The sequence below is a fragment of the Erinaceus europaeus genome, chromosome 10 (genome assembly GCF_950295315.1).
Source record: "Erinaceus europaeus chromosome 10, mEriEur2.1, whole genome shotgun sequence".
Classification (NCBI taxonomy): Eukaryota; Metazoa; Chordata; class Mammalia; order Eulipotyphla; family Erinaceidae; genus Erinaceus; species Erinaceus europaeus.
The window spans coordinates 563,896-579,549 of NC_080171.1; the positions used below are offsets into that span (position 1 = coordinate 563,896).

Sequence of the window (15,654 nt, forward strand, 5' to 3'; positions counted from 1 at the left end):
TAAGTGCATGTGTGTTAGTGTGAGTGAGAGTGTGTGTGATTGAGAGTGTGTATATGAGTGTGTGTGTTGAGTATGTGTTGTGTGTGAGTGTGAGTGCATGTGTGTGAGTGAGTGTGAGAGTGTGTGTGAGTGAGTGCATGTGTGTGTGAGTGCACGTGTGTGTGAGTGCATGTGTGTGAATGAGTGTGAGTGCATGTGTGTATGAGTGTGTGTGAGTGTGTGTAAATGTAGTGTGTGTGAATGTGTAGTAAGTGTGTGAGAGTGTGAGATTGCATGTGTGAGTGTGTGTGAATGAATGCGTTTAGGCATTTTAATGTACCAAGAAATGCAGAATATGAAGGTCTGACACTTCGCATGTGATTTTAGTTTTCTCCTTGTTAAAGATAAGGCTTACAGATCAGTTCACATGCTTGTAGAAGTCATTCCAGAGACACCCAGAGGCCACACTAGCTGACCTTACACAGTCGTCAAACTCAGCATGGTTTCTGGTGTTCAGTTCTGTGGCGTCTTGTCATCTCCTCTCTGCTGCCACTCTTTCAAATGTCTCAGATTCTCCCTGCTCTGCCTTTTCTCACATTTTTTTGCTGTTATTTTTATTAGTTATTAATTTACGCTTTTCTATTGTTACTTTTCATTTTGTGAAGCATCTGAAATCTACTCTGCCGATTTCCACTTCAATCCTGATGCTACTATTTTTAAAGATTTTATTTATTTATTCATGAACAAGATAGGAGAAGAGGGAGAGGGAGAGGGAGAAAGAGAAAGAACCAGGCATCACTCTGGTACATGTGCTGCAGGGGACTGAACTCCGGATCTCACACTCGAGAGTCCAGTGCTTTATTCACTGCGCCACCTCCTGGGCCTCACACTCCTGATTATCTGACAGACATTCCAGTAACGATTTTCACCTGTAGATGCTGCAGTCAGTTATGACCCAGAAAAAGCTTCCTGCACAGATCCTATCCCCAGCCCCATCATAAGCCAGAGCTGAACAGTGCGCCCAAAGCACCAGCATCACTAGCCTCTGGTGCCCTCACCCCCACCTGACTGGCTGAAGTGGCAGCACCAGTGTGCTGGCTGCTTGTCTGGGCTTGTCATGGCTGGGGACTCAGCAGCCCCGTGGCTCTGCCCAACAAGGCTGCCCTCCACAGTGGCTTTGGCTGGAAACTGCTCTCACATTCTGGCTAAGAAATCCCAGCGTAGTAGTGGGCGGCGGTTCTGTCATTGGAGAATCTTCATCAATAAGATGGTTTCACCAGAGACGTATTGTCCCTGGCATCCGATTTAAGTTTTCTCACCCCGTTTTGCTAGCTAGGTCAAGGTTTCTTAAACAAACAAACAAAAACCCTTGCAGCCGGGGGAACTACTGAGAGTGCTGGACTTCTGTGTCCAGGCTCCCATTTTGTTCACTGGGATTGCCTGTTTTTTAAAAAAAATATTTTTATTATCTTTATTTATTGGATAGAGACAGTCAGAAATTGAGAGGAGAGGGGGGAGGTAGAGAGGGAGAGAGACAGTCTGCAGTCCTCCTTCACCACTCATGAAGCTGTCCCCCTACAGGAGGGACTGGGGCCTTGAACCCTGGTCCTTGTGCGTTGTGGTGTGTGTGCCTCCATCGGCCCTGGTAACGCCTGTTTTGGAGTGGTGCTCTGATCTCTCTTTTCTCACGTGAAACTGTCATGTGAAGTAAATAAACCAAGCCCTCAAGCAGTCATATGTCCCTACTGTCTAAGCCTTCTGTAGGGAAGCATCTGCTACCCCTTGTTTTCCTCCTTTTTAAGTTAAATCAGGGAAAGTGAGACATTAAAATGAACTAGTCGACATTTTTAGTGTCGATTCATTGCTGTGTTAAAACCATCAACATGATCCTTTTTTCTCCCCTGTAACGTTTTTTCCTTACAGGCTTTCCACTGGTGAGGGAACCTTGGGTCTTATACATAATTTTTTGAGGACCTTGCCAAAGGACCTATGCAAGGTCCACTAAAAACAAACAAACAAACAAAAAAAAACCATCAACATGTGATTGAAAAGTCCTTTGGTGCAGGAAGAATGATCAGGTCGGAAACAGCGGTTTCTTTTTATGTTACAGATCAACTTGAACGGGTCTTTTTACGCCTTGGCCATGCAGAGACAGATGAACAGCTACAGAACATCATATGTAAATTCCTCCCTCCGGTTCTGCTCAAGCTGTCCAGCACGCAGGAGGGGGTGCGCAAAAAGGTAAGCCTGCGAGACAGCCTGGCACAGGGCGCACGGGCGCAGATGCCGGGCTCACAGGGCGCACGGGTGCAGATGCCGGGCTCACAGGGCGCACGGGCGCAGATGCCAGGATTACGGTGTACGGGCGCAGGAGCACAGATGCCGGGCATAGGGCGCATGGGCGCAGATGCCGGGATCACGGTGCATGGGCGCAGGAGCACAGATGCCGGGCACAGGACACACGGGCGCAGATGCCGGGCGCATGGGGGCAGATGCCAGGCTTAAGGCGCACGGGTGCAGATGCCGGGCGCATGGGGGCAGATGCCAGGCTTAAGGCGCATGGGTGCAGATGCCGGGCTCACGGCGCACAGGTGCGGAGTGTCATGAAGGGGGTTTTCTCTTTCCATTTTTGAAGTAAAGGCTCGAGATCCAAACGATCGCCTTTCAACAAGGAGAGTGAGTGTGAGACAAGCTCATGGGACCTGAGGCGGCCTGTGGTTGTCATAGCTGATTGCCACCAGCTCTCCTGCTCGGGGCTGTGTCGGAGATGTGGAGGCCTCCACATCTGTGCCCTGGATGCCAGCATGGAAGTCAGACAGCAGTGGCACAGCAGTGGTTTCCAGTCATTGGCAGACTGTGAAGATAACCTTAAACACGAGCAAAATAAAAGTTTTTGAAAAATATTTTATTGGGGCCAGGTGGTGGCACATCTGGTCAAGCACATGTTACAGTGCACAAGGACCTGGGTTCGAGTCCCTGGTCCCCACCTGCAGCGGGGAAAACTTCTGTCTCTTTATCTCCCCTACCCTCTCAATTTTTTGGGTATCTCTATCCAATAAAAATAAAGATAATAAAAAAGTTTAAAAATCTGGGGTCCGGCAGTAGCGCAGCAGTTTAAGCACACGTGGTACAAAGTGCAAGGACCGGGGGAGGGCGTAAGGATCCCGGTTGGAGCCCCCAGCTCCCCACCTGCAGGGGAGTCGCTTCACAGGCGGTGAAGCAGGTCTGCAGGTGTCTGTCTTTCTCTCCCCCTCTCTGTCTTCCCTCTTCTCTCCATTTCTCTCTGTCCTATCCACCAACAAACGGCATCAACAACAACAATAATAACCACAACAAGGCTACAACAACAAGGGCAACAAAAGGGGAGAAAAATGGCCTCCAGGAGCAGTGGCTTCATGGTTCAGGCACTGAGCCCCAGCAATAACCCTGGAGGCAAGAAAAAAATCTTTTATTTATTGAATAGAGATAGAGGAATTGGGTGGAGTAGATAGCAATGGTTATGCAACAAATAGACTTTCAAGGCTGAGGCTCCAAAGTCCTAGGTTCAATCCCCTGCACCACCACCAGAGCTAAGCAGAGAAAGAGGAAGAGAGACATCTGTAACAGGGCCTCACTACTGGTGGAGCTTGGCCACGCTGGGGATCTGGGCCTTGAACCTGGTCCCCGCGCACAGTAGCACGAGCACCTACCCGCGTCACCCAACTGCAGTGACTGCTGATAGCAGCAAGGCGTTGCCTGGCTATTCCTTGAGGCTTATGTGAGTGCTAGTGCTGTTATCAAGAGGGGAAAACCGACTCATTGAAACTTTCTTTTTTAAAATATATTTTATGTATTCATTTATTGGCTAGAGATGAGAGCAATCAAGAAGGAGAGAGGAGGTAGAGAGGGAGAGAAAGAGAGACACTGGCAGCCCTGCTGGACTGTTTGTGGAGCTCACTTCTGCTGGTGGGACCAGGGGCTTGAACCCAGGTCCTTGGCACGGTGATATGGGCTCAAGTGGATGGACCAGTTCCAAGATTCTTCTTTTTTCTTTCTTTTTCAAAATTTTATTAGTGATTTAATTTTGATTTGCAACCAAGATTTTCTTTAATGGGTTGGGGAGGCAGCAGAATGGTTCTGCAAAGAGACTCTCATGCCTGAGTCTCCAGTGTCCCAGGCTCAATCCTCCACACCACCATAACTAGAGCTGAGCAATGCTCTGGGGATTTTTTTTTTTTTTCTTTTATAACCCAAGTTTTTTTTTCTCTCTCTCTCTTATTCTTGTTATCACCAAGGCTTCATTTCTCTGGGCCTACTTTTTCAGACAGAAGAGGGAAGGGCAGAGAGATATCAGGGCATCCTTCAGAGACGTGGGGGCAGGGAACTCAGACACCTTCCCTGGCGAGATGTCCAGCTGTCTTGTCTTTTTTCATTTTAAAAATGATTCCCACTGTATTTAAACTGGACCTTGAGATCTCTGGCTGTCCCCAACTTTAATCCCTTGATCTCTCTTGATGGATTGGCACTGACTTCCTGAGGGTCTGTCCTTAGCAGGGCCTAGAGGTGTGAGTTGAGGTCGTGGAGAGGGAATCTGTAAGTGTGCCTGCTGCATTTTCAGAAGAACAGGGAGTTCTTACCTGTGCTTGACAGGCCTGCTGCCAATACAGCTTTGTTGAGGTACACAGTCACTCATGTCACTTTGCTGTTTTGCAGTTCTTGAGTGGACTTCCACCACCACGCTCAGGATAGCAGGGGACTAAGAGGTTCCTCGTGGGTTGACTTGTCTGTTTACTTGTTTCTAGTGGTCCACAGAAATTGTGAGATTTCAGGGTCGTGGTTTACCGCTATGCTGAGGCTGGCTTCTGTTTATTTAGCTCACTGAGTCTTGTCATTGTCAGGTATTACCTGACGGCTGTTAGGCATGCATTAGTGAGAGAGACGTCTACCTAGGGAGGCCATATACAGTACGAACTAGGTAAGGGCCTACGATGGAAAAGGAATGTATGACCTTATGTTTGGGGCCTCGCTGTAAGCTGAGTTTAGGCGTAGGGAACACGCCTACACTTCACAGGATGTAGGAAGTAGCCAAGTGGAGAGATGGAGTGAGGGGCGTTATTGAGTGTTAGGGACGAGGGAGTCCTGTAGAGAGGTTCTGAGATGGAACACAGTGAATTCTTCAGGAGGCTGAAGAAGGCCGCTGGTGACGGCCAGATAGTTTCACTGTCAAAGTAAGATTGGGGACATTTGACTTAAGTCTCTGTTCTTTCATTTTTACCCATGGGGATTAATGACTTACCTCTTTTTCTGCTCAGGAGAAAATTGTTATTACACCCTGAAAACTTTGTTAGAGTCATGCACCTTCAGAATGAAGTAGACATTTCTCAGCATTGTACTTACTTACCTGCCTACTGACCAGAGCAGCTTTGTTTCTGGTAGTGCCAGGGATGGAACCTGGAACTTTGGAGCCTAAGGCATGAAAGTGTTGCTGTGTGACCTCTATGCTATCCTCTGTTCCTTTTACCAGTCCTTTTATAATGGGACCCTGCTTTCTATCTTTTACCAGTCTGTTTACCAAGCGCAGCATGCCATTTTCTCAGACTCACTGCTGTCACTTTATCCCTGGGTTGCTCCGTGATCTGACGGGAGAGTTGTCTTCCGTGAACACATGGTGCCTGGCACACGCCTGTGACTGCAGCATTTTGCTCTGTCTGAGTTTGGCTCCTAGGACAGACTACTGGCCACTGGGTGACTTACACAGCAAACATCCACTTCTCCCAAGCTAAGAGGCATACAGCTGTGAGCTCGGGATGCTGGCATGACCCGGCTCTCGCACAGGAGCTCTGCGCGGCTTGTCGAAGACCTCCTTCTTGCTGTTTGCTCACACGGAGGAGATGACTTGGCTTCTTCGTCCATCGTGAGGGGCCTCGAGCCCTCGACTGCATCCAGATCTAGCTGTCCCTCACGGTGTTGCGCTGGAGATGGAGATTTTATGACATGAGTTTTGAGGAGACAGAATAAGTTCGTAGCACTGCGTACTGCCACGGCCAGCGGGTTTCTGATGACCTGGCTCAGTCCAGACTTATCTGGGAATTCAGTTGGGCATCATAAAATGAAGTCAATCCACAGTGAAATTACAGTGTATGCACTTCTGAGAGAGAGCATTTTGGAGTGGGGCTCTGATGCCCCTTCTAGTATGTCCGATTTATGTCCTCTGTGAGGACAAAGTGGCTCCCATTCATCAAAATAAATAATAATGGAGGATTGAATTTGAGTGGAAGGTATGAAAAGTAATCTGAGTCCCTATTTTCCTATATCTCAGGTCATGGAACTCTTGGTCCATCTGAACAAGCGCATAAAAAGCCGTCCCAGGATACAGCTGCCAGTAGAGACACTCCTGGTTCAGTACCAGGACCCCGCTGCAGTCTCCTTTGTCACAGTAAGTCCTCTCTGCTTTTCTTTACTGGGGGAGTAATGGTTTACAGTCAACAGTAAAATGCAGTCATTTGTATATGTATAACATTTCTGTTTTCTTTTTTTTTAAAAAAATAATATTCTTTGACTTTGTGAGTGTTTTCTCAAAATCATTGTCAGATATAATCTTACTTGTTGATAGGCTTAGAATTTTACCTCAGATGATTTCTAAGTGGAACATGAGATGTTTTCCTACTAAGTACCAAATCTAGAGGAAATTACTTTAAAGAAGATTGTAGAACAGAATAATGCATTGTCGGGCTGAGCTTCACTGACGGGAGACAGACGACCAGGGACTCATGGCTGAGCTGTACGCAGTATCTCTTTATTAATGCAGAACGCAGCACCATCTAAGCCAAGCTAAGCTAAACTAAGCTGAAAACTCACAATCCTGCCCTTATATATACTTGCCAAGTAGGGTATAAACAGGATGTGACGTAGAGAGGGTGGAGTGAAAAAGAGATTGGTGCAAATCAGGGTGTGACAAGGAGAGGGGGCGGAGCGGGCGAGAATTCTACCACTGAACCGCCAATGCCCTGGAGGGAGGGCGGTGCTTAGTTCACAGAGGTTATGTAAATAGACCGCAGCTTAGAGTGGGATCAGACCAATGCCATGGGGCATGCCCGTGCTTAGTTCACAGTGGTTATGTAAATAGAATACAGTGTTAAGCAGGGGGATTGAACCAAATGAAACAGAAGGGGTTTTTAGAAGCAGAATTAGAAGCATACCAACAGTGCATGATATTTTATTTTATTTATTTATTAATTTATTATTTTAAATTCATTTTAATTAATTTAATTTTAATTTTATTAGTGACAGTATTGATTTACAAAATTCGAAGATAACAGGGGTACAATTCTGCACTGTTCCCACCACCAAAGTTCTATGTCCTCTCTCCCTCCATTGGAAGTGAGAGCAATTCTCCTAAGGTTACAGATAATGGGTTCACTTATTATCTTTAAATATTTATTTACTTATTTCCTTTTGTTGCCCTTGTTGTTTTATTGTTGTAGTTATTATTGATGTCGTCGTTGTTGGATAGGATGGAGAGAAATGGAGAGGGGAGGGGAAGACAGAGAGGGAGAGGGAAAGACAGACACCTGCAGACCTGCTTCACCTGCAGGTGGAGAACCGGGAGCTTGAACCGGGATCCTTATGCTGGTCCTTGCGCTTCGCACCACGTGCACTTAACCCGCTGAGCTACTGCCCGACTCCCGGGTTAACTATTATTTATACAGCCGTCTGTCTTTGTATGTACTTGCCCATCTCCTCCCATGGTCCTCCCGCCCCTTCTCTGCCCAAGTCACACCGACACCCACTACTGCTTCTGAATGTCCTTCCTTTTCTCCTCTTCTTTCTCTGCGTCCTTGCATGACCTTTTATATTGGGCAGAGGACTGTTGGGGAGATGGCTTATAGGTGTTTTATATATAACCGAATGATTGCTTCTTGGTTGGAGATTCTATGAGATGAATCAAGTTTAAGCATGGAGAAAGGGTAATAGGAAACAGGAGTAGTATGCAAGAAGAGATTATAAAGCCGAAATAAGAAGTATCTGTGTGAAGCAAGCACACCGTAAGCCTCATGAGAACTCTGGTGGTCGCCTTCGGGGGCTGGGAGGGTGGGACACACGGCTTTGGTGGTGAGTGTGGTGTGGAGCTACACGTTGCAATCTTTCAGTCTTGTAACAAACTGTTAATAACAAATAAAAAATTTTAAAAAGTGATCTTTTGCCATGCGTATATATGTATTCAGAGAGGCACTATTAAACATCGTGGAGTAGGCAGGCGTTGGTAAGAGGTCCCTGCTGAGTTGTCACCTTCTTGGAAACGAGCTGCAAGTGGTCGGTGCCGTGCGGCGATGCCAGGTGCTGCTCTCGGTGTTGAGACTGAGGCCCGGCTTTCCGCCTCCGGTTCACACCCCTTGTCTGTGCCGACTCGGCGCACAGCACCGGCACTGACATGCACCTTTCTCTCAGCAAGTGGAGACGTTGTGTAGCAATAAAGCGCAAATACACTTTTACAAGAATGGTCCATGAAGGCTGTTCTAAGTTGAAGCAGTCACTAGGAAAGCAAATATTTGTCTTGTGTGCAAGTCCACATTCGCACTTTTGGGTTTGCTTATAAAGAGGGAAGAGCAGCCTCCACCTGGGCTGTGATGCTGTAAGGACCCCAGGGCTTTCAGTTTGTCTTGACAGCCTTGGTCCCCGGCTGGAGCAAGGAAGGCAGCACTGCTCTGTACCAAGGCTGCGTTAGCAGGTGACCAGTGGACAAGCGGAAGCCTAGAATTTGGCATGGTCTCTTCTTCCCTTTAAGAGATGAATGTAACACACTGGCAGACCTGATACTAACGTGTATGTCTAGGTTAGTTAAATAATCATAATAAGCAATCATAAACAGTAGTTGCATGTGTCAGTGTGTCTTCACACCCTCTGCTTTACAGAGGCCTAGTGGCCCAAAGGGATTGGCCAGCTCAGTGGGGCTGGGCTTCTTGTAGAGAAATGTGATGAGCCCTGGAAGGGAGGGTGTGACTTGCCACAGGCTTTGCTGAGCTCCTCCAGCACGCTCTTCACCCTCACTTGTCTTTCTCTTACTTTGTTAGAATTTCACTATAATTTATGTTAAGATGGGCTATCCACGCCTGCCGGTGGAGAAGCAGTGTGAACTGGCCCCCACGCTCCTGACAGCCATGGAAGGGAAACCCCAGCCACAGCAGGACAGGTGAGACTCCCTCAGCTTCCACATGCCCCAGGGTGTCAGCACGGGGTCGGTTTCCCTGGGGCAAATGTGTCTGCTGGCCATCTTCCAGCTGGCAGAAGACTTACCTTCTGTGTTACCAAAGCGATATTGTTTTGTTGGTGCTATCGTAAAGTGCCTTGATGTGAGCATATGGGAACAAAGTGAAGCAAATGGCATGTCTCTCAGTCTGCACGCATTACTTGTTTGCCAGATTCTGAAGCACATATTTCTATGTGATTGCCAAAGGGAGAATTCAGAAATGCTTTTCAGGAAAACACTTCTGTTGTGGAGGATGTAGAACATAAGGAATCAATGACCTTTTATGTCGCGTGGTCGTGGAAGAGGCTTGAGAGAACAAACACCCTTAGTCTCTAGCTATGTCCTGTAGTCTTAGCACGGAAAAGAAAAAAGGCAGGCTAGCAGCTGGGAGAAGATATGCATACATTATAGTTCTGATAAGGAAATGATTCCGGCAGTAGATACAGAAATCACAAACTCAGCAAAACCCAGAATAACCCATTAAAAAGTGGGCAAACTCTCTAAACAGACTTTCTGCAGAGAAGACGTACAGATAGCCCACGGCATCTATATATATGTGCGTGCGGCCTCTCTAGGGAAAGGTCCACCAAAACCACTGTGAGACAGCGCCTCCCTCTGGTGAACAAGGGCTGACGGGGGAGGGAAGAAGGAGCTGGCAGGCTGCTGAGGCTGGACTGCCATGTCCTGTGGAGGGCTCTGCAGTGTCTCCTCAGCGAGTGGGGAGACCTCACAATGTAGCGACACCACCCCTGGACATTAGTGGGAATGACCTGAAGGCAGTTGCCGGCAAGGATATAGATGCCTCCCCTATGTTTGTAGCAATATTATTGGCAAGAGTCAAAATAGGGATCCAACCTAATTGTCCAAAGGTAGATGATTATATAAAGAAGCGTATATATTCATCTTCATATTCAGTGGGATACTAGTCTACTGAAAAGATGAAATTTTGCCTTTTTTGATAAAATGGCTGGAACTTGAGGTGGTTACATAAGTAAATAAGGAAGTGAAAGACTATTAGTGATGATTTCACTTGTAACATTCACACTTGCAAAACAAAACAAGGAAACTAGCTCTCACACTCAGCACAGCCTGTGGTGGTTATGTAGGGGATGAGTGGGGGGGGGCATGGAGAGGATGGGAAGGTGTTTGTTTTGTTGTTGTTGTTGTTGTTATCTTTATTTCTTGACTAGAGACAGCCAGAAATCGAGAGAAGCAGGTGATAGAGAGGGAGAGAGACAGAGACAGCTGCAGCCCTACCTCACCACTCGCAAAGCTTTCCCCCTGCAGGCAGAGACCGGGGCTCGAACCTGGGTCCTTGCACATTGTAACATGTGCGCTCAACCAGGTGCACCACCACCCGGCTCCAAGGAAGGGGGTTTTGATGTGATGGGCCTGGAGTTTGGCTGGTAGCTTTAATAAGCCCTGTGGACAGGGCGAGGCGTAGACCTGGACCCCTGAAGTTTATGCCACTGTGAGGCAAGACTGAGCAAAAACAGCAGAATAGAGTGGAGGGGCCTGGGTGGGCACATGCATCACCGTGCACTTGGACTTTAGGGCTCAGGTTCAAGCCCCAGGTCCCCACCGGCAAGGGGGAAGCTTCAGGGGTAGGGGGCCAGGGCTGCACTGTTTGCCCCTTCTCTTCCTGTTCTGACCTTTTACCTTCTCTCAAAAAGGAAGATGGTGGGCAAAGTGCCAGGAGGGTCAGTGCAGCAAGCAGGTGACGTTAACACCGGAAATAGGTTTGGTGGCACAAAAATAAATAAATAAATATAGCCCTTGTTATAATTGCTCGATAGTTTTTGTTTTGTTTTTTATTTGCATGTATAACAATCTTAATTTTTTAAGTAGTTGCAATAAATGTGGTTGTTTTTTCAGCTTAATGCATCTTTTAATACCAACCCTTTTTCACATGAAATACCCTGTCAAATCACCAAAATCAGCTTCTCCGTTTAATCTTGCTGAGAAACCAAAGACTGTGCAGCTGCTCTCGGACTTCATGCTCGATGTCCTTCTGATGCCTTATGGGTAAGCCGAAGCGGAGCAGCGCCCTGCTCTTTACTGTGTGTGAGTCAGATTTTTAAATGATGAAAAATGACTGTGTAGTGAGTGGACATGCCCTGGGTTTCTCTTCCCCTTTTTCTTTTCTCTCCTCTTTATTTTTCTTTCTTTCTTTCTCCCTCCCTCCTTCCCTTCCTTCCTTCCTTCCTATCTCTCTCCTGTCTTTCTCTCCTTCCTTCCTTCCTTCCTTCTTTCCTTCCTTCCTTCCTTCCTTCCTTCCTTCCTTCCCCCCCCTTTTTTTTTTTTTTGCTATTGTACAGCTCAGCTCTGGCATATGGTGGTTTGGGGGTGTTGAACCTGGGACCCTGGAGTCTCAGGCATGAAAATCTCTTTGCAGAACCATTATGCAGTGTCCCTGGCCCGTGACCCAGGTCTCCTTCTCTGTGTCACTGTCTTCTTAACTCTAGCTCACCTAAGTGACCTTCAAGAGTGTATGCTTTCAGTCTTCACTGGTCCAAACTGAATTCATTCTTAACTCATAAAAATAATTTGTTTTGTTTATTAGTGCTGTCATGATTTCCCTAGCCAATCACATGTGCAGTTATACATCTTATATCTTTTTATTTATTTTAAGATTAATTTCTTTCACGAGTGGGGAAGGGGCAAGATAGAGAGAGAGAGAGAGAGAGGGAGGGAGGGAGGGAAGGAGGGAGAGAAGAACAGCATTAAATATATATGCTGTGCCAGGGATAAACTCAAGGTCTTAAGCTTTACAGGTACAGAGCAGTAGTGCTGGGCTACCTCCTGGGCTACCTTTATGCTTTTACACACACACACACACACACACACACACACACACACACACACACACACACTACCTATACACACTCCCTGCATACACACACACTGTATTCACATGCACACATACACACATGCACTGTTTTTCCATATGTGTGTCAGGCATTGAACCCAGGGCCTCATGCGGGCAAGACATGCACTGTCCTGCTCAGCCATGCTCTCTCCTGTTGAGCCACCCCTGGCTCTTTTTCCTTTCTTTCTTTCTTTCTTTCTTTCTTTCTTTCTTTCTTTCTTTCTTTCTTTCTTTCTTTCTTTCATCTCCAGGGTTATCACTGGGGCTTGGTGCCAGCACTACTCCAGCACGAATCCACTGCTCCTGGAGGCTATTTTTCACATTTTTGTTGCCCTTGTTGTGGTTGTTACTGTTGTTGGACAGGACAGAGAGAAATGGAGAGAGGAGGGAAAGACAGAGGGAGAGAAAGACAGACACCTGCAGACCTGCTTCACCGCTTGTGAAGCGACCCCCCTGCAGGTTGAGAGCTGGGGGCTCGAACGGGGTCCTTATGCGGGTCCCTGCGCTTTGCTTAACCCGCTGCGCCACCGCATAGCCGCTCTTCAGTCATGAATCTCACCCAGCTTTTTCTCTTCCCTGTTCCTGTGCTGTCAGCCCCAGAACCGGCCTCCTCCCAGAACCTCTCCTGTGCTAAACCCTACCTCTTGTCTGCTGTTTTAACCAGCTGCTCTTCAGAACTCTCTGCACTGCCAAGCACAATAAGTGTATTACGTGTGCACGTGTCATCTGTATAGGCTTGACTTCTGTGTGACAGCAGGGAATGAACTCAGGAGTTTGTATATACTTGGTACCACTGCCTCTCTGGCTCCTTTACTTACTTATTTATTTCCTAGAGAGGAAAGAGACAAAGAGAGATTGTATAGCACCCCTCTTTGTTTATCTGAAATTAAGAATGAAACAATTGCCTGGAAGTGGTGGGATCATGCCTGTGTGAGGGAGGGCCCTTAGTGTAGCAAAAAAACAAAGCAAGAAGCGACTTTGGGCTGTTGCTTCCACTCACGACAAACACGTGCTCATGAATCTCACAAACTCTCCTCTAAATGCCCTTCAGCCTCTACCTTTTTTTTTCTTTCCCAAACCCCTTTGAGGAGAAGTTGATTTACAAGACTCTGATTTCAGAAGCACGACTAAGTATTCCCAGTATTCCAACCCTCTGTGTCTCTGATAGAAATTTCATTTCTTTGACATTGTTTCTCCTTTGTTATAACAGTAAGTACCTGTGTATTGGTATGTCGCCCATTTTTGCTTTAATTGTTGCCGCACCCACCTTCAAGTAGAGAGCTTTCTTATCTTGCTCTGATTCTGTGCAGGTTGGAAACTCCTTTGAGTTCAATTATTTTCTAGGTACCTAACCACTGTATATATGTGGAGCTGTCATATATATATATGTCTATGTATACCAATATCTATCTCAATGTCTGTGTATCTATATATCGCAGCCCTTTCTTCTCTAACTTACTCTCTTTCTGCTCATCTTCTCTGGTGGTAACTATATTTTCTGAATTTTTATTTATTTATGTTTGAAGATTTTATTTGTTTACTAATGAGAAAGGAGAGAGAGAGAGAGAGAGAAAGAACCAGACATCACTCATGTAGGGATTGAACTGAGGACCTCATACCCACTGCACCGCTTCCCCCACCACTATTTTCTGACTCTCCGACACTCCATCTTCACTTCTGCCACCTCTGCCTGTTCTTTCTCATCCCTTTGCCACGTGATGACACGCCAGCCGCAGAAGGCAGACCAGGCCTTCCACCTTCTGTTCTGCACTCTAGCACTTGGCATGGTGTTTGACACAACATTATTATCTAGCAGTCATTGATGATCACTTACAGCCAGCAGACCATAAAAACCTTTTAAAGCTGTGAAATTAGACGGCAACCACAGCTGGCAAGTGACGACAGCCCTGGTAAATGAAGGTAGAGGCCATATTTAATTTGGCTGCGTATTTTATTCAAGTTAAAGATGTGATTTCTCGTGAGTGAAAATTTACCTCGTTTATTTAAAAATATTAGTCATTCCCTAACAGGTACTTTTTTCAGCAAATGATTTTAGCAGTTGACTAAATATGTCACATAAGTAATATGGCACAGTTACTACTGTGTCCTAGGCCCCAGGTGTAACTTTAATTGTAATGGCAATTCTGTTTTGATAATGCAGTCTGATAATGGGATTTGTCACCGTAGCATATTAGAGTTTGAAGGGAGATTCCTGCCAAACAGTTTCATTTTGTAGATGAGGAAAACTAGATTAAATAGGTCAAAATGAATATACCAGAAATTGTAATGTGTAGAGAAAACAGTGAAACAAGATGATTGATAAGTGGCTACAAGGGTCCTTATGTGCTCAGAGAGGAACGGCAACTCTTTGACTTTTCATTTTTATGCCTCCAGGGCTATTGTTGGGCTTGGTGCTGGCACGACGAAGCCACTGCTCCTGGTGACCTTTTTTTTTTTTTTTTTTTTTTTTCCAATTTTTTTTCCCCTTTGGTAGGGCAGAGAGGAATTAAAGAGTCGAGAGGGAGACTGAGGGAAAGGAAGAGAGAGACAGTGCAGACCTGCTTCACTGCATGAGGCTCACCCCTGCAGGGGAGGGGTGGGGCTTGAATGGAATGTCAGTTCTCATGATTTTTTTTTTCTTTTTTAATTAAAAGAGCACTGCTCACCTCTGGCTGATGGTGGTGCAGGGGATTGAACCTGGGACTTTGGAGCCTCAGGCAGGAGAGTCAGTTTGCATACCCATTATGCTATCTACCCCTGCTCAGTTCTCACGATTTTTTTTCTCTTTTTGGTTCCTTTAAATTTTTAAGTTTGCAGGGGTAGGGAGTGCATTCTGTACTTACGTGATGAATGGTTTGTAGGTTACATGGGGTTGGGTTTTTCTTTTCTTTTCCTTTCTTTTTGGCTCACAGATCTTTTGCTGAGGCCTTGTACCTGTGCCAGTTCTCTGCTCCCATTGGAGCCCCCCCTCCCTCACCCCCTGCCCCGTAAGAGAATGAGTGACAGAGAGAAGGAAGCGAGTTATCTCATGCAGTGGTGTGACGAATTCAGGGAGAAGGATGGGGAGGGTGGGGGAGAAAGCACAATGGTTATGCAGAGACTCTCCTGCCTGAGGCTCCAAAGTCCCAGGTTCAGTCCCCTGCACCACCATAATAAGCCAGAGCTGAGCAGGACTCTGGTTAAAAAAAAGTCATCCCTGAGGCTCTGAAGTCCCAGGTTCAGTCCCCTTTACCACCATAAGGCAGAGCTGAGCAGGACTCTGGTTAAAAATAAATAAATAAATAAATAATTGCAGCTTAAGAAACATTGAAATGAATACAACAATACTTGCACTCTGAGCATAGAAAAAGCTTTGCATCCTGTGTTTTTGCCAAGGAAAAGCTCCAGATGCAGTTGTTCCGCAGACTGAGTGAACAAAGTGCTCGTGGTCCCGGTTATGGGGCTGTGGCCACGCTAAGCGGATGCTCTCTGTGCAGCTGCTGAAAGCTGTTCCAGAGTTGACGCGGGTGCTGGTGAAAAGTTAGATTTGGTTGTCTTTCGGAAACGTGACAGTCGAGTGCTCTGCGTTTGCGCATTTTCA

The 15,654-nt window shown here is 46.5% G+C and overlaps 1 protein-coding gene across 4 annotated transcripts in view; it reads left to right on the forward strand.

Annotated features, from left to right (window-relative positions):
* ECPAS (Ecm29 proteasome adaptor and scaffold) overlaps positions 1–15,654 on the forward strand; it is a 119,306-nt gene that overhangs the window by 28,463 nt on the left and 75,189 nt on the right. For 3 of the 4 annotated variants that reach the window (XM_060199017.1, XM_060199016.1, XM_060199018.1), the window contains exons 2-5: positions 2,090–2,220; positions 6,278–6,394; positions 9,030–9,148; positions 11,081–11,230. In XM_060199017.1, coding sequence (XP_060055000.1) covers positions 2,090–2,220; positions 6,278–6,394; positions 9,030–9,148; positions 11,081–11,230 — 517 coding nt within the window. Of the gene's footprint in view, positions 1–2,089; positions 2,221–6,277; positions 6,395–9,029; positions 9,149–11,080; positions 11,231–15,654 lie in introns of those variants that run through there. The other variant, XM_016194604.2, reaches the window with a different exon arrangement.